The sequence below is a fragment of the Notothenia rossii genome (genome assembly GCF_949606895.1).
Source record: "Notothenia rossii genome assembly, chromosome: 7".
NCBI classification, from domain to species: Eukaryota; Metazoa; Chordata; class Actinopteri; order Perciformes; family Nototheniidae; genus Notothenia; species Notothenia rossii.
The window spans coordinates 75,855,577-75,872,630 of record NC_136905.1 but is presented as its reverse complement, the minus strand read 5'-3'; the positions used below and the strand labels follow the sequence as shown (position 1 = coordinate 75,872,630).

The window sequence follows — 17,054 nt, the reverse complement described above, 5'->3', positions numbered from 1 at the left end:
TTAACTGCTCTAAGTCTTTAATGGAAAGATGGAAAGAATGACTTCACAGAATAGAACAAACCTCAATATTCAAAAACTCTATTATGATATGTTGCACTGTACCTGTGCTGTGTTCAGTCTGTCCTCTATCTCAGCCCGGCTGCCCTGAGTGCCGCTGCCCTTGGAGTCGGCCTGCTGCTGCAGCTTTTTCACCCACGCTTTGGTGCTCCCTGCTTTGCTGCGGAAAGCCTCCAGCTCCCTGGAGAGCGAGTAATGGACCTCAGCTTTCTTCAGAGTGTTCTCGGCGGTCTCCAGGACGGTCCTCCACTGCTCCTCCGACTCCTTCACTGTCTGCTGAGCGTCTTGTCTTAACGTCTCCTCCAGATCCTCCTGGTCTGACAGACTCTGGCTCCGTTTCCTCAGTTTAGTCAGCTTGGAGTCTCCCTCAGGCTTACAGCTCAGGATAGTCTGAGGATAAAACATGTTTACCTTAATATCTCTAAATGTCATCGAAAGTGTTTTTTTATACAAAGAGTTATTGTTAATACATTTACAAATCAATCTTGGTACTTTAGTTTTAGATTGAAATGATGTCCTGTCATGACCGAAACTCAGTTTATTAAAACATTTCTTTTTTTTAATATCCAGTGATGGAAAACTGAGATCTAATTTACCATCAAATATTTTGGAAAGACTTGACATTTTTAATAAAGGGATGAATTTCTACAGACATCGTGACTAGCAGTAACAAAGAAATATATCAAGTACATTAATGGAAAACATATATACGTGAAGAAATGAAAACTGAAAAATGCTTAACAACAATTAGCCAATATAATTTAACAAAAAACTCCATGCCACATTTTGTTCTCCAATACTCTAAGCTTCAAACTGACCTGTGCCGTGGTGATTGTTCTTTCTGGATCTGCCTGAACATCCAGAGAGACGAGGCTCTTCTGCTTTTCTTCCAGCCAGGCTTTGGTGTCTTCTTTCAGAGCTTCATATTCCTTCAGCTCTCCCTCCAGAGCACACTGCTTCTCAGCCTGATCCTGGGCCTGTTTAGCGCTCTGCAGGACTTTCGCCAACTGCTCCTCAGCACCTCTTACTTTCTGCTGAACCTCTTGTTTTCTGGGTTCCTCGAGGTCCTGCCCACACAGAATCTGGCTTTGTCTCTTGAGCTCCTGGAGCATCGAGTCTCCTTTGGTCTTAGAGCTGATAATGGCCTGGGGATAGAAAACAGAAGTCATAATTATCATCTTTTGGTAAAGACTGCTATTGTGTATGTGAAGCCATAAAGATAATCTTTGATATAGACAGTAGTTTGAGACTAAAACCTAAATTGAATGTGACCCCTATCAACCTAATGAGGCTTTAAAGAGGTCTTACTGGCAGTTGAATTTGTGTTTCTTATATAATTAAGACATTTTGGATCCAAAGAGGACAATGGAGATGTGACCTTCTCCCTGTAAGGTGACCCATCAGCTCACCTGAGCAGATTGCAGTCGGTCCTTGGGTTTGGTTTGGCTCTTAAGTGAGTCCAGTTGCTGTTGGAAGTCTGTGAGCCAGCGGACAGTGTCGTGTTGCTGGGTTTCAAATTCTTTCAACTGAAGAGGAGAAAAGAAACACATAATGAGTTGGTTTAAAACATTTTTTTTTTAAAAACACCTTTCAACGTGAAGGGTAACAACTTTATGTCAGTCATTTTTTCCGAGCATACTGTATTATGTATCACCTACCACGGCGTATGCAAAGCCTCACTATACGCATTTATTTTACTGCCATACCGTTTTTTGTTCTGACACACTGATACAAAATATGTATTTATTAAACAACATAGAAAGTGTTGTGATGGGTGAACAAATGCTTTTCTTTGAGAATTGTAATCTATCTTAAGGACTCAAAAAAGTAAGAATTTCAAGTTACACAGGAATAAGCTGAATCATTTTGAACAAATCAGTGGATGATTTCCTGAACCAGGACTTTATATGGTGACTTTCATGATAAACCAAGATGTTACGCTGTCATAGTGCTGAAGTACCTCCAGCGTTCTCTTCTCAGTCTTCTGTGAGATCTCGGCTCCTGCAGCAGCCTCCACCTGTTTGGCAGCCTGCAGGACGGTCTTCCACTGCTCCTCTGTGTCTCTGATCGTCTTCTGAACGTGGGCTTTCCTGCCCTGGTCTGCGTCCGGATGGTCACACAGACCCTGGGCCCGCCTCCTCAGGTTGTTCACCGTACAGTCGCCTTCAGGTTTGGAGCTCAAGATGTCCTACAAACAAAACAAACGCTTATTACATGTAATAGTTGAATCAGTTCAACTGTACTTACATTTAAAAAGAGGGAATGAAGGAAGGAAAAGGTTTGGCTTTAGCACTTGAAAAACACCATCTAGCCCCTGAGCCACAGATCGCCCCTTGATCCGTGAAAATCTATATCTTGTGAAGATGATTCCTTAATATTCATATACAGTGATTTAAGATGAAACTGACCTGCGCTGTGTGACATCTCTCATCAGGTGGAGTGTGAGCTCCCACAGACTGGAGCTTCTGCTGCCTGTCTCTGATCCAGGACTGAGTGTTTTTACTCTGAGTATCAAAGTCGTCCGTCAGACTGCGGAGCTCTGCCTGCCTGGCGGCCTGCACAACGTTCCTCCACTGCTGCTCTGAGTCTTTTACCAACTGCTGAACCTCTGCCTTCCTGCTCTCCTCCAGATGCTCACACAGAGCTTCAGCTTGTGTCTTCAGGGCGAGCAGCTTGGACTCTCCCTCAGGTTTGGAGTTTATAACAGCCTGAAGGTGAGGACAAAGGTATGGTGGGGATAAATCAGGAGTTGCCCTAAACTTCACTCCAGCTTCAAACTCATCACTTGTCAACACCACTGGATATATGTCAGTCTAACATGAGGCAGGACAAAAAAGAAAATGGAGCAATTAGTGTTATTTGTGGCGAATTAAAATGTTTAATATGAAAATATTGTGCATACAAAATAATGATAATGCAATGACAGACCTTCACCTGGATTTAGCCATGAACATACATCCATTGTATCATTTGATCCTATCTGATACTTTAAAAAAAGTCCAAACCGTTTATGTAAAAATGCAATACTAATACTTAATTGTATTTGTTCACACACTATACATTTTGCACCCTGATATTTGTAGGTTAAGCCTGACCTGTGCGACGTGTAGCCGCTCTTCAAGAGGCATTTGACCACCGAGGGACAGCAGCTTCTGCTTCTGCTCTTTGATCCAGGACTGGATGCTTTCATTTTGGGTTTTGAAAACATCGAAGTCCTTTCCAGTGGCAGCTTCAGTCTCTGCCTTCTTGAGACCCTCCTCTGCAGCCTGTAAGACTTTCCTCCACTGCTCCTCGCTTTGTCTGACTGCGTCCTGAACCTCTCGTCGTCTGCTCTCGTCCAAGCCCTGGTTCTCACACACACTCTGGCATTGTCGCTTCAGATCCTGGAGCTTTGCATCTCCATCCGGTTTGGAGCTCAGAGTAGCCTGAAGAGAATAAAAACAACTCTTTAGGAGATCGCTTTGCATCTATCCTCAAAACACAAACATTTACAAGATGTTATCAAAACCCACCCCAGTCTTACAAACTTACTTTTGCAATCTGGAGTTTTTCTTCAACTTGCATGCAACCACCAAGCGACTGCAGGTTCTGCTGCTGGTCTCTGATCCAGGACTGAACGCTTTCGTTCTGGGTTTTGACAGCGTCCAAGTCCTTCTCTAGCAGAGCCTGTTTTTCAGCCTGGTTGAGATTCTTCTCAGCGGTCTGCAGAGCCGCCCTCCACTGCTCCTCTGTTTCTTTGACTGTCTGCTGGACTTCCTGTTTCCTGCCTTTATCCAGGTCCTCCTGCTCACACAGAGTTTCACTTTGTCTTCTCAGGTTGTTCACTTCAGAGTCTCCCTCAGGCTTGGAGGTCAGGATGGCCTGGGGACAAAATGGGAATATTATACAACTTATGAAAAAGGAAGAATTATTTGCATTGACATTAGCATCCTCATTGAATGAATCATAATGACGTTTTAATCTTGTCACCGACAGGTTAGATTAAAACTAACGACCTAAATTCCTTCAGCCTCATTTTACTTTGAGATGAATGCTTACATAATTAAGTTTAAATTCTAGATTCTATATTTCACAACAATTACAGAGAAGAAGTGGTAAGCTACCCCTCCAACAAAGAACAAACGCAAATAAAAGCAGAATAAGAAAAAGTAGGGGCTTAATTTATGATTATAAATTAAGTAATAAAATACAGTTATATGAATCTGTGGTAACGATGTTGCAAATTAATAAACTAAACTCAAACTGGAATGTAATGTTATTATTTTCCCTTGTTTTTACATGTCTTCTTCAATGTCACATGCACTGCCCTCCTGGCTCATGCAAATGTGCTTGTAAAACAGTTAGCTTGTAAATGTAATGTAGTATTTTTCTTTTTGACAAAATTGGAAAAGTAGAAGAAATAAGAATTTCCGATTTGAAGTGTAAAAGTGAGAAAAGGATCATCAGGCTGGGTTTCACTGACCTGTGCTTTGCGCTTCAGGTCCTCTGTCTGTGAGCCAGGAGAGGTGAGGGGTTTCATGAGGTCAGTGATCCAGCTCCTGGTGCTCTTCGCCTGGCTGTTAAACTCCTCCAGTTTCCCCAGCATGGCGCCCTGAGCCTCGGCCTGTTTTTGCAGCCTGGCTACCAGGTTCCTGTAGCTCTGTATCAGGTTATCACTGTCCTTCAGGAGGCTCTCAGCTCGGACGCCTTGTTTGCGTATGGATGCTAAAAGCTCAGCGAGGGTCTCAGCTCTACCACTGTCACATGGGAAAAAGGTGGAAGCAAGGTTTTAACGGATGAAATATAAAAAGACAGCGGAAAGTGAGACAGGAGATAAACAAGACAGGTGGTTAGGGTTGCTTCCAAAGTCTTTGACTTCATATCTCAATGTCCAGAGTTACCTAATGAACATTTGCTGTGGTCTTAACCGTAAGATATCTGAATAAAATCAGTTCAGTTCAGAGTTCTCTCTAAATTGATGATTGAAATTGAAATTCACCTCTCATCTTGAAGGTCTTTAAGAAAAAGCTGGATTTTTTCCGACTCCACCGCATGTTTTTCTTTGTACTGCAGCCACTCACGGAAGCTGTCGTGTTGCTTCTGCAGACTAGAGGAAAAGAAGACAAAAAAAGGTTTAAAAAAACATGTTTTCTTATCGGTGACATTTGTGAGCAGATGTGAGAGTCCTGATCAGAAAGACAGAAGCAGAAATATCTGTGACTTGTTCTTCAGGCAATCAAAGAAGCATTTACCTGTTCAGGTCTCTGAGGAGCGGCTCCATTTGTTCCTGCCGGTTCTGGCAGTGCGTTCTGAATGTAGCGACCTCCTTCTGCTGCTCTTTCAGCCAATCAGTGAACTCAGAGAGCTGCTGGGGAGGAAGCTGCTGGCTGCCTCTCTCACGCTGGTCCTTCAGCTGATCCAGACGTCTCTCTGCATCCTTGGACTTCAAGAAACTCTGATGGACATTAGAGAAACTGTGAGGAGTCATCATCTAACAGGAAATGGTTTTAAGATACACATTCATATATTTATCCACTTACAGCAAGTCTTTGGAGGAACGTTTCCACGTCTGCTCTGCTCTCGGGGTGCTCAAAACATTCATTGACGGACAGCTGCAAGTTCTGGAACCACTCCTCAAACAACTGCTTTTCAACTGGAGGAAAATGAACAACGGGATTTAAAAATAGAGTATTTTAAAGGTAAGATCAGTATCGCAAACATTTCCCAAATTGGGATCAATAAAGTGTCTGTCTGTCTGTCTGTCTGTCTGTCTGTCTGTCTGTCTGTCTGTCTGTCTGTCTGTCTGTCTGTCTGTCTGCCTGTCTGCCTGCCTGCCTGCCTGCCTGCCTGTCTGCCTGCCTGTCTGTCTGCCTGCCTGTCTGCCTGCCTGTCTGCCTGTCTGCCTGCCTGCCTGCCTGCCTGCCTGTCTGTCTGTCTGCCTGCCTGCCTGCCTGTCTGTTTGTCTGCCTGTCTGTCTGTCTGTCTGTCTGTCTGTCTGTCTGTCTGCCTGCCTGCCTGCCTGTCTGTCCGTCTGTCCGTCTGTCCGTCTGTCCGTCTGTCCGTCTGTCCGTCTGTCCGTCTGTCCGTCCGTCTGTCCGTCTGTCTATCTCTCTCCGCAAACTCAGTCCTTACCTGTGATGACCTTGAGAAGGCCTTTGTCTCTTTCCTCTCTCTTCAGGTGGATCATGTCCCTGGTGCGGGAGATGGCCTCCTTCAGCCGGGTGCAGTCCACAGACAGCGCCTCCAGCACCTGAGGGCTGGCCACACTGGAAACCAGACCCACCTCTGTCAGAGCCACCTCCGCCTGCTCCTCCTGAGACTCCAGGTCATCACACAGATGCTGGTGAGGATAGAAGAGAAAACTGTTTTAAAAAATGCTGGCTATTCTAATAACATTAAAATATAATTAAAGGGCCAGTGAACAAACTCCAGATTTAACTGAAGACAAGAAAGGGGGAAAATGCAAACATTTCAAAACTTATTATAGTGATATTCCAATTTCCTTAGGAGGGTTTTTATACATAGAGATTGAGGGGATAACAAGTTTAACATAATTATTTTGCTGATTCAGAAATTATTCTGCTTACTTTTTGTCAACCGTTTTGATGGTCTCAACAGTGATGCAATTTGATATCATTTATCATTTCATCATTTATTTGATCATTTATTGTGATCTAATTATTATCCTTAAAAATAAGTAAAAAATCAGGTCCAAGGATTTTTTTCAACTAAATCGAACAAAACTGTTAAATCAAATTAAATTCTGAAAGCTTCAAATCACAGTTTGATTCTCTAGTGTGTATCAAATTTAAAGGGAAAATCCAATACTAAGCTCTATAAAATAAACATTAAACCAGAGTGAGTTACAACAGATAGCAGCTGCAAACCTGTATCTGCTCTTCGGCCTTTGGTTGTGACGCGTCCACACTACTGAGAGAACACTGGATGCCCTCCACAGCTGACTGGCACTCCTCCACCTTCTCAGAGAGGTGTTTCTTCACAGCTACCAGTTCCTCAAAGACGTCGGAGCAGTCGGCAAACAGCTCCTTCACCTGCTCCATCCTCTTCCTCAGCTGGGTTTCCATCACCTGAATCATTGTAAAAAGGGTTCAGACATTGTAAAAACAATGAATCTAGGGGCCATAACCATTGGATGTGGATTTAAATAAAAATAAGATCAATGAACCGTTCCACTCACCTGCAGCTCCAGTGGCGCTTCCTTACCCTGCAGCATCGCCTGGATCTCTACAGACTTCTTGTGGAAGTGCTCAATGTTCTCCTCATTAGCATGGATTTCATCCTGAAACCCACCAACAAACTTAAATAAATAAAAATCACATAACACAATCTTGTTTATCACACGTGTCACACTGGTTAAAATGTTCAGACTAAATCATTAACAAAATAAAACGGTTCCTCAGGGTAGCAATAAAGCTCCTGTATTTTTCTGTTATGGGAATCTTACCTTCATGGCAAGCACTTGTTGCTCGCTTTGGAAGTGATGGCTTTCTGCAAATAGGGCCAGTTTGGCCCCAGCCCAGCTGTCCACCTCTCCCCCCAGCATCAGCTGCTTCTCCCATAGCTCCTGCCCCACCTGCAGGTTATCTATGTAGGCATCTGTCTTCTCCGTCATCTGCAAGGGCACCAAAAATATAACATTTTAGGTTAAGCTGGAACAGAAGTGTTCCAAATAAGAGTTATAAAATGGAATTTAGTCCTTGTTTAACTTGCTAAGCGATATTATAGGTATGTTTTTATGTTAAATGGAGCCTTAAGAGTCAAGTGATAGAAATATATTTTGTTTGGTCTTAATCCTTAATGTGTTTATGGGGATGTTTATCTGGATCAGTAATGAAGCCTTTGTTGTTGTAGTACTTAGTACGACCACAAGAGGCAGAAGTACACCACTACCTCATGTTGTCAATAGGGCTAAAAGCATTCATGTTTTATTTTTAAGTGAGTCTTAAATTCTTTATGTATTTTAAAAAGTAAAACAAAGTTAGAAATCTATCTTTTTCCCCGGGCCTTTCTTACATCCAGCCAGTTGTCCAGGAGTGTGTCAGCCTCAGCTTCGAAGGGGGTCTCACTGCAGTCTGGGAAGTTTTTCAGTTGGGACTGCAGCTGTCTGCAAACACCCTTCATCTCCTCCATTCGCTCCCCAACACCACCGAGCCCCTCCTTAATGTTAGAGACCTGCACAGACATGAGATGTGGACAGACATTATACATGAAACTAAAGTGACGGCCATCTTCTGGTCTGTTTCTGCACACTCTAATTACATCCTAAAAACACAACATGAAGGGATTTTGTCAATAAACTGGTTTGGTTTTGATGACTCACCATGGTAATGTTTCTCTGCAGGTTTTCCTTGCCCAGGTAGGAGGCCTGATCACTGATGGTCTGCTCAGCTTTCTGCATGGTGCTGCTCAACTGACTGCGGCAGGCCTGGAATTTCTTCAGGAGCTCCAGCATGATGCTGCACTGCTTCTTCCTGTCAGAGAAGGAACATAACAGAGTGGATTTTAGGTGACACACTTGCTGTGTTGAGCTGAATGTGCTTCTCCTGCTTTAACCTACCTGTCTTTAAATGCTCTCTGAGTATCCTTCCACTGAGTGTCCAGCTCCTGAAGGAGTTCCTCTCCTCCTCCCTGTTGATCTTGAAGTTCATGGAGGTTCTGTAGCTCTGCTTGCACAGCCTGCACCTGACCCTCCAGATCCGACAGGGCCCGAAGCCTGGTAAATACCGGATTATTAACAAGAGATATTTTAGGTAGACAGGCTTTTAATTCTTTAAGTAAATGTCAAAATGCTACTTTTCTTATATTAAGAAACATCTTTTTTGTGTGCGCAGTATACAAACCATCATTCAAAATACAATTCCCACTCAAAACACTTAAGCAACAGTTAAACAGCAAAAGCAGAGAGAACACATTTGAAGCCCTGTAAAACACTGAAATAAGCTTTAGTGTTTTTGCATCAGAATAAGGATGATTGACACACACCTGTGTTGCACAGCCGGCATGGTGGGCTCCTTCAGGCCCTGTGCTTCAATGGTTTCCTGTAGTTTCCTCAGATCCCCCAGCAGTGTCCTCTTCCTCAGGCCTAGCGATCTGCTCTGTGTCTCCTTCTGCAGCCCTTTCTGCTGGCTGGCAAGGCCACTGTCAGCCTCCTCCAGCCTCCTGACCAGAGCGGTCACCATGTCCAGGCAGGAGGCTGGGGCACCATCCCTGGTGACCGTTAGCCTGGCCCCCTGCAGGAGCGCGTCCAGCTGAGGCGCCTTCTCTTTCAGACTGTCCACGCTCTGCCGGATCAGAGCCAGCTTGGAGCGACAGTCCTGCAGGATCACTGTGTCACTGCAGGGGGCGCCTTGGACTCCAGAGATGTCTTCGTCCACAGTACGCAGAGACATGAGGAAGCGGTCAAGGGCGCGGGCGGCGGCTACGCTCTTCCGGACCTGCTGACGAAGCTGATCCAGGCTGCTTCTGTGAGTCTCCACCTCCCGGGACAGAGGGAAGCAGTCTCTGGGGTCCAGATTGCTGGACTCAGGGTCCAGACGGGACAGCTGGTCCAGCTCGCTCTGTATGTTGTCATCCAGTTCCTGTGAGAAAAAGAAAGAACATGTAGGTGAGATATGGTTTTATTCTGCACATAGTTGTATGCACTCCATGATCTTTATACATTTCAGTTGAACCTCTTAGTAACAAGCAACATCTGTAAAATAACAAGCTTTTAGTTTTAAAGAGGGATCAGGCATGAAGTAATGATCAACTGATTCTTTTCTATAGTTTTTGTCTGTAAAACATCAACATGAGTTTTATATTTGATTGTATTCACTTTTTGCTGAGTTTTTTTTTTAGTGTATCTTTTCTATTATTTCAGATAGCTAGCACCGTTTTTGTATATTCCTCTAGTAAATCGTGCTCTCATAGAGGTCTCATTATGAACCAAATGTACTATTGCAGGCATAACTTTGTGTCACACTGACAAAGAAGGCAAATAAAAATAGTATTCACGGCAGACAGACCTTGATGTCTTTGAGTATGTTGCTGTTGGCCGGTGTGAAAACGGTGATGTCTTTGGGCTGCCTCAGGTAGCGGTCCAGGCGGTCGGTGAAGTCCACCATGTGGTTCTCTGTGGAGTCGATCTGCCTGAGGGCGGCCCCCAGCGAGCTGCCCCTCCGCTGGAGTTTGGACTGTTGTCCGCGCCACTGATCCTGCAGCCCTGCTTTCTGCTGCTCCAGACCAGAGTTGCCGCTCCACTGGGAACACTGGGAGCACTGGTTTGCAAACTCAGACCACAGAGACTCTGTCTCCTGCCTCAAGAACTGGGAAGGAGCAGGACAACTCAAGATTACTGCCATGTTTTGGGGAATCATTTAGTTAGTAAATACAGAACAAAAACAACTACAGACACTGAAACAATGCTCAATAATGAGTTAATATGAAAATCTGTTTATGCACACATTTGATCTGTACCTGTATTTCCTGGAGCCGTGTATGCAGGCCTTTCAGAGATACGGAGTCAGAGGGGACATCCTTGATGCTCTGCTCAATTTTGGCCAGCTGGGCTTGCAAAGGCCTTTTACAATTCTCATATCTGGAGATTTTACAAGTTAAAAACAGGAAAACAAGTTAAACATGGAATATAATGACCTCCTGTACGTATGTTCTGTTAGCATATCAAATCCTAGACTTTGCTAAAGTCAGTTTACCTTTCTAAAGCCTCCTTTTTGCTGACTTCTTCCTCTACAGATGCCTGCTTTTCCACCTCCCTCTTCTCAAGAACGACTGTCTTCATTGTCACTTGAGAGACCTGAAAAAAGAGAAATGGCATGATTTAAGTTTAAACCTCTGTCGGGTTCAAAAAGGGAATAGTTTAAATTGGAGTGAGTCATACCTCAGCTGAGACCTGAGGTTTGTCACTGGGCCTTTTAGGCTCCTTCTGTGTGGTCACATCGTCACTGAAGGCAACAGGAATCCTGAGAAAACAGAAATGATAAGAAGGAGAAAAGGATAATCATTTCCATTGTGTTACCCTTTAACGTTCCATCTGAACTGAAAAGAGAGTGTCTATTCTAAAACATCAAAATATATGTTTTTGGATAGTGTGCCTAAAGACATTTGAAGGACCGCATGATCAACAAATCATCGAACTCATGATCCGCCTTCATCATTTCCAATCACATCCCTCTTAAGAGGTTTTTCCAGACTTTTTACAAGACAAGTTAAAAAAATAATTAAAAGAAGGTATATTTAGATTTACATTTAGTAATTAAATATATTACTTGCTCATTGTCTGCTCTTTATCACTTAATGATATCTCACCTAGAATCAGGGAGGGATGAGTCTTGGTCTCCACTGAACTGTCTCTGGATATCAGCCAGCCTTGTCTCGCACTCCCTCAGCTGAGTCTGGGCCAGGCAGTGAGCGTCCTCGGGGCTCAGGGTGTCACACAGCTCCTTCAAGGCCTCCAGGTGCTGCCCTGCCTGGGCAAAGCTGCCCTCCGCTGAGAAACAGGCCTGGTGCATAAACAGGCATGGTAGTGAGTCGTTTTGAAGCCAGATGATGCTTAAGAATATCAAGTATATCTCAAGATCAGTTTACACAGGTTAACAGACATACTGCAACACACAGAGGCACCACCCAGATGACTGCAGCCCACAGATGTATTGCTAAAAAAGATAAAATGCTGTTTTCATCTTTTATGTCATTTATTCTATATTATTAGTATAACATATAACTGTTGTGTTTGTTTTAAAGTCCACATAGGTACAATGAAATCAAGATACAAAAACTGGTTTTATGGTTCTGTAAACACACTTGACAAAAACAGCACTCTCTTTTTGAGCAACCAGAATAAAGTATTGCAATTACCAAGTCCCAGTGAAAGAGTTTCCATGAAGGCATAAAAGAAGACAGAGTAAAAGTTAAGCAGAGAAATAAACCCATCCATCAAAGCCAAGAGTATAGCTCTAGTTATTTAGCTACCTGCGCTTGGTTTTCTAAGGCGGAGCTTAAGTGCATCTCATACTGCAAGGCGGCTTTGTTAAACTCTTTCCTTGTTACTTCAAAACGTAATTGTTGCAAAAAGCCTGAGATATCAGCTCTCACAGCCTGGGAATAAGTCAAATGCATAAAAAGAGAAAAACATGACATGTTAGAACATAGTCTTCAATAAAAGGTTTATTATATGAATGTTTTATATGCAAGCAAATGAACAATTTGCTGACATTCATTTGTAAAATGGACAAAAGCTAAACTTTGCTACAGTTTCAGTAAATTTGTCCTTGACCTGCACAAGCAATTATCAGACAAACTCAAAGAAAACAACCATTCAAACTTGTAAATGTGAACATTTACAAGCTATAAAGGTCCCAGAAATCTAAATCTCCAAGAGTTAGTGAGTGTGTCCTACCTCCCACTGTGTTCTGATAGACTGGGTGAAAAACTCCATGTCTCTGAGCTGTGGCGGTGTACAGAAGGCCTCCATGCCCTTTGCTGCTCTCAGGAACTCTTCCAGCAACTCTGGGTCCAGGGTCTTTAGAGTCTCCTGAGGGGTAAAGCACACATATAATTGCAGACTGGTTCCTTTCAAATGATTGAACCTCATTTTGGATAAAGAGAGTTGTTAATTTTGGCACATTATATCTGTAATATCTTCCCGTTAAAGATTAAGACAGCACCCATTTTGTATCTATTCTGCACCTCCTGGGTGGGGCCTGACCTCTTATAACATGAACACTTTGCAGTTTAAAGGTCTTTCATACAGAATTGAGAGCTACTATGACGTTGGGATTGCCTCGACACAGCTCTCAAAATGGCGATGGCATAGCTGGCGGCTATCAGTGAACTGTGCTAACAGTGCAAAAAATGAAAACAGTGCAGACGGATCTAACAATTTGCCGTTTTGTGTAACCGGAGGTATGACGTGAAAAATTGGGAAAGAATGGCGTGATGGGACGGCATCATCAGCGATTACCGCCGTATAGTTGAGAGCCGCAGCCATTAGCTAGCTAGTTAGGCAGAATCGCATGGGAACCTATAGGGACTCACATCCACGTACATGCATGAGGATGTGGGTGTGGTTGAACCGACTTTGCACTTCTTATACTTAGCATGAATAGCGCCTCTACAGGCAGTGGTCACTTTTGCATGTTTCATTGTGTCCCAAAATGTACAATTAAAAGTTGTACTTAAATGTATAAAAATGATTGCATTTACCTCTTTCACTGATGCTTGCTCGGCCGATAAACACTTGTCTCTAAAAACGTTGATGGTTTCCAGGATGTGTTCCTGCAGACAGTGCTTTGCTTCCTCAAATCCGTTTCTGGCCAATGCCTGGGCCTTAGCGTAAGCCTCCGTGTAGGCCTGGGGAGGTGCCTGGGCCAGGGCGGGAGGTTTAATGAACAGGTCTGGTGACTCCGGCATGGACTCAGGCCGAACATTGACCTGGGAGAGGAGAATGGTTTGCGGCAGTTGAGGTTTAGCCTGTGGGGGTGATTGGGCCTTAGATTGTGGTCCAGTTTGGGACTTGGGTAGTGGGGGTGAATGAGCTTGAAATTGAAGCTGTGGTGGAAATTGTTCCTGGGTTTTGGGTTGTTGAAATGATTGGGCTTTAAGTTGGGTTGGTGACTGAGCTTCGGTTTGTTTTGCTGTTTGGGCCTTTGGTGATGATTCAAACTTGGGTTGTATTGTTGACTGAACCTTGGGTTGAGTTGCTGATTGAGCTTTATATAGTGGTGCTGTTTGGGCCTGTGGTTTTGGTTGTGGTGGTGTTTCGGATTTGATTGATGAACGATCCATGGATTGAGGTGGTAACTGGGGCACAGGAAGGGGTTGTGGCAGTGGTTCAGCCTTGGGTTTGGTTGATGACTGAACCTTAGGTTGAGTTGGTGATTGAACATCTGGATATGGTGCTAATGGGGCGAAAGATTTGAACTGTTGAGACGATTCAACCTTTGGTTGAGTTGGAATCTTCTGCTGTGATTGGAGCTGGGCCTGATGTCTGGGCTGTGGAGGTGGCTGCTGAGTCTGGGCCTGGGGCTTTGCTTGTACTAATGGCTGTCGCTGGATGTTTGTTTGGGACTGGGCCTGCAGCTGGGGTTTAAGCTGTGGATGAGCTTGATGTGGTGGTTGTGATAGGGGAGGTGCCTGAGCTTGCATCTGAGGCTGAGGGTTAAGCTGGGTTTGATGCTGAACCTGTGAATATTGCTGAGTTTGAGGCTGGGGATAAGGCTGAGGATAAGGCACTGGATAAGGCGGAATTTGAGGCGATGCCTGAACCCAAGTCTGTTGTTGTTGCATGGAAGTCTGGGGACTCACCTGGGGTTGGGATTGAGGCCAGTGTTGTGGCTGTGTTTGCACATGACGAGCATATGATGGCCCCATGTGAGAAAACCCAATGGACAAAGCCTGAGGTCCCTGCTGTGGTCCAGTTTGGGGCGACTGCGGTAGAGCCTGAATTGTTGGATAAGCCTGAGACTGTGGAATTTGACCCATTTGTGGAGGATATGGTGGGGATATTGGATGCCTCTGCTGGGCATTGGGTTGGTTTTGAGGCTCTAGTTTGGATGTCCACTGCTGGGAAGGAGACTGAGCCTGTGGGTAAGCTGGGGGGTAAGCTGGGGGGTAAGAAGGAGGTTGTGCTGTTGCCTGTGGATACTGGGCAGACATTGGGGATGAGACTCTAGCTTGGGTCCAAGCGTGGATTTGCCCCTGGGACATATGGACTTGGTGCTGGACCTCTGGCTGAGCATGTGTGGGATACGGAGGCATAGGCTGAGAACGACCCAGATTCTGGCCTAGAGGTAGAGGTTGAGCTTGGGCTTGATGTTGAGTTGGAGAATGGACATGACTTGGCCTGGCCATTGGTTGAGGATGGACCTGAACCTGTGCTGTCGACTGAGACTGGGTCTTTGGCTGAGGATAAGTTTGAATATGGACCATGGACTGAGCATGGGTCTGAGACGGGGGCATTGCCTGAGGATGGATTTTAGGCTGGGGCATTGCCTGAGCCTGTGTTGGGGACTGGGGCATGGACTGAGGATGGATTTGAGGCAGGGGCATTGACTGAGGATGGATTTGAGGATGGGGCATTGACTGAGGATGGATTTGAGGCTGAGGCATTGACTGATGATATGTTGGGGACTGGGGCATTAACTGAGGATATGTTGGGGACTGGGGCATTGACTGAGGATGTGTTTGGGACTGGGGCTTTGACTGAGGATGTGTTTGGGACTGGGGCATTGACTGAGGATATGTTGGGGACTGGGGCATTGACTGAGGATGTGTTTGGGACTGGGGTTTTGACTGAGGATGGATTTGAGGCTGGGGCATTGACTGAGGATATGTTGGGAACTGGGCCATAGACTGGGAATGGGTTTGAGTTTGTGATGGTGTTGGTGGTTTAGGTGAGGGTGTCCTTACAGGAGCCCACGACTGTGAATGAGTGCGAAGCTGAATGTGGGATGGTACAGGATGCTGAATTTGGCCTTGCAGGGGGGCTTGCATAGGGGAAGAAGGTCTGACTTGAGCTAGCGCCTGTACCTGAGCTACAGTCGGGCCATGAGCTACACCTTGTGGCTGCAGGGACATCTGAGATCCAGCTGAGGCATATGTTTGGGACTGAGTCTGAACCTGTGTCTTTATGAGACCATAGGACTGTAGCAGACCTTGTGTCTGTGACTGACCTTGGCTCACTTTGGTTTCAGACATGGTCCGCAGTTGTTGCTCACTGTCTGTGGTGCTTTGGGAAACACTTGTGGACTGCATTTGGACCACTGGCTGGGATTTAGACTGAACCATAGTTTTGGTTTGTGACTGAATTTGGGCTTTTCCTTGAGGGTGAGGCAGAACCATAGCAACAAACTGGGATTTAGCCTTGGAGTCTGAATCTGGTTGAGCCTGTCCTACAATAGGCTGTGGTTGCTTTTCCTGTTGTTGTTGTTGTTGTTGTTGTTGTTGTTGTTGTTGTTGTTGCAGCAATAGTTCCTGTTGCTGTTTTTCCAGTTGTTGTTGTGGTTGTTGTTGCTCTTGACTTTGCGTTTTTTGTTGTTGCCTCTGTTCTACATTTTGAGGGTGCCGTGGTGGTTTTTGTTGGAGTTCTTGCTGTTTTGACTGCTTTGTATCCTTTGCATTTCCCTCAGGCTGGGACCTTGTAGTTACCGTTTGCTGTGAAACAACCTGAACGGTTCTTGCCGTTTCCTTGTCTGACTGTGGCTGAGTCTGTCTTGGTGCAGTTGTTTCCCGAGTTGAATCCGGTTCTGGCGTTGTATGCTCTCCTGAGGCTGGCTTCTGAAGCCAAGGCCGATTCTTTAAGGCCTGGGTTTTCCTGCTTTGAAGCTCCTGGTTGCTTGGAAGAGGTTTCTTTGAAGGTGCTTGTTGAAATGAAGTCTGATCGTGGGGATCTGGTGTTTGTCTGTCTATTACCACTTCCACCTGTTGCTCCACCTGTTGTTTTTTTTGCTTCGGCTGTTGTAGTTGTTGTTGTGTTTGCATCGGCTCTTGCTGTTGTAATTCTTGTTGTTGCTGTTGCTGCTGCATTAGCTGTTGCTGCTGTATTAGCTGTTGCTGCTGTATTAGCTGTTGCTGCTGTATCGATCCATGTTCCAGAGTCTGCTGCTGCTTTTGTAAAGTTTTCTCCGTCCAGGCCTGATGCTGGACTTCTGGTGGTGACTTTGTCCTGGTCTGCATCAAAGCTTCTGCGTAGCTATATGGCAATGGAGGAGAAGTCACCTTTGTTTCTCTGTATTCCTGCACCACTATCTTTGGCACAAAGGTTCCATGACTCTGAACTAACTCTTTCTCAGGCTGTTTAGTTGACCATGAGACTGATTCTGACTGTCTCAGATGTTGAGGCTTTTCTTTAGCCTGTTTAAATACTTTTGATGGAGGAGACCCTTCTGGTGGGCTTCTGCTTCTGTCTCGTCTGGCTCCCAGGCTGCTCAGCATACCTACAGCTTCCTGCAATTCAAACCACAAACACATTAGAAAAACTGCCCCTGCCTTTCTCTTTTCCT

The 17,054-nt window shown here is 44.9% G+C and overlaps 1 protein-coding gene across 3 annotated transcripts in view; it reads right to left on the bottom strand.

The window, feature by feature from the left end:
• Positions 1 to 16,943, bottom strand: part of LOC307046291 (uncharacterized protein) — a 53,912-nt gene extending 36,969 nt beyond the window's left edge. For 2 of the 3 annotated variants that reach the window (XM_079692665.1, XM_079692666.1), the window contains exons 1-26: positions 13,258 to 16,943; positions 12,452 to 12,586; positions 11,362 to 11,555; positions 10,934 to 11,015; positions 10,749 to 10,849; positions 10,513 to 10,633; positions 10,062 to 10,361; positions 9,040 to 9,635; positions 8,615 to 8,770; positions 8,378 to 8,528; positions 8,071 to 8,229; positions 7,502 to 7,669; positions 7,235 to 7,336; positions 6,924 to 7,124; positions 6,169 to 6,376; positions 5,577 to 5,689; positions 5,289 to 5,491; positions 5,036 to 5,143; positions 4,520 to 4,793; positions 3,589 to 3,918; positions 3,153 to 3,482; positions 2,466 to 2,765; positions 2,018 to 2,245; positions 1,467 to 1,583; positions 876 to 1,202; positions 103 to 447 (exon numbers count right to left, since the gene is read on the bottom strand). In XM_079692665.1, the coding sequence (XP_079548791.1) occupies positions 103 to 447; positions 876 to 1,202; positions 1,467 to 1,583; positions 2,018 to 2,245; positions 2,466 to 2,765; positions 3,153 to 3,482; positions 3,589 to 3,918; positions 4,520 to 4,793; positions 5,036 to 5,143; positions 5,289 to 5,491; positions 5,577 to 5,689; positions 6,169 to 6,376; positions 6,924 to 7,124; positions 7,235 to 7,336; positions 7,502 to 7,669; positions 8,071 to 8,229; positions 8,378 to 8,528; positions 8,615 to 8,770; positions 9,040 to 9,635; positions 10,062 to 10,361; positions 10,513 to 10,633; positions 10,749 to 10,849; positions 10,934 to 11,015; positions 11,362 to 11,555; positions 12,452 to 12,586; positions 13,258 to 16,728 (8,820 nt within the window). In that variant the 5' untranslated portion in view covers positions 16,729 to 16,943. The remainder of the gene's footprint in view (positions 1 to 102; positions 448 to 875; positions 1,203 to 1,466; positions 1,584 to 2,017; positions 2,246 to 2,465; positions 2,766 to 3,152; positions 3,483 to 3,588; positions 3,919 to 4,519; positions 4,794 to 5,035; positions 5,144 to 5,288; positions 5,492 to 5,576; positions 5,690 to 6,168; positions 6,377 to 6,923; positions 7,125 to 7,234; positions 7,337 to 7,501; positions 7,670 to 8,070; positions 8,230 to 8,377; positions 8,529 to 8,614; positions 8,771 to 9,039; positions 9,636 to 10,061; positions 10,362 to 10,512; positions 10,634 to 10,748; positions 10,850 to 10,933; positions 11,016 to 11,361; positions 11,556 to 12,451; positions 12,587 to 13,257) is intronic. The other variant, XM_079692667.1, reaches the window with a different exon arrangement.
• Positions 16,944 to 17,054: the final 111 nt, after the last annotated feature.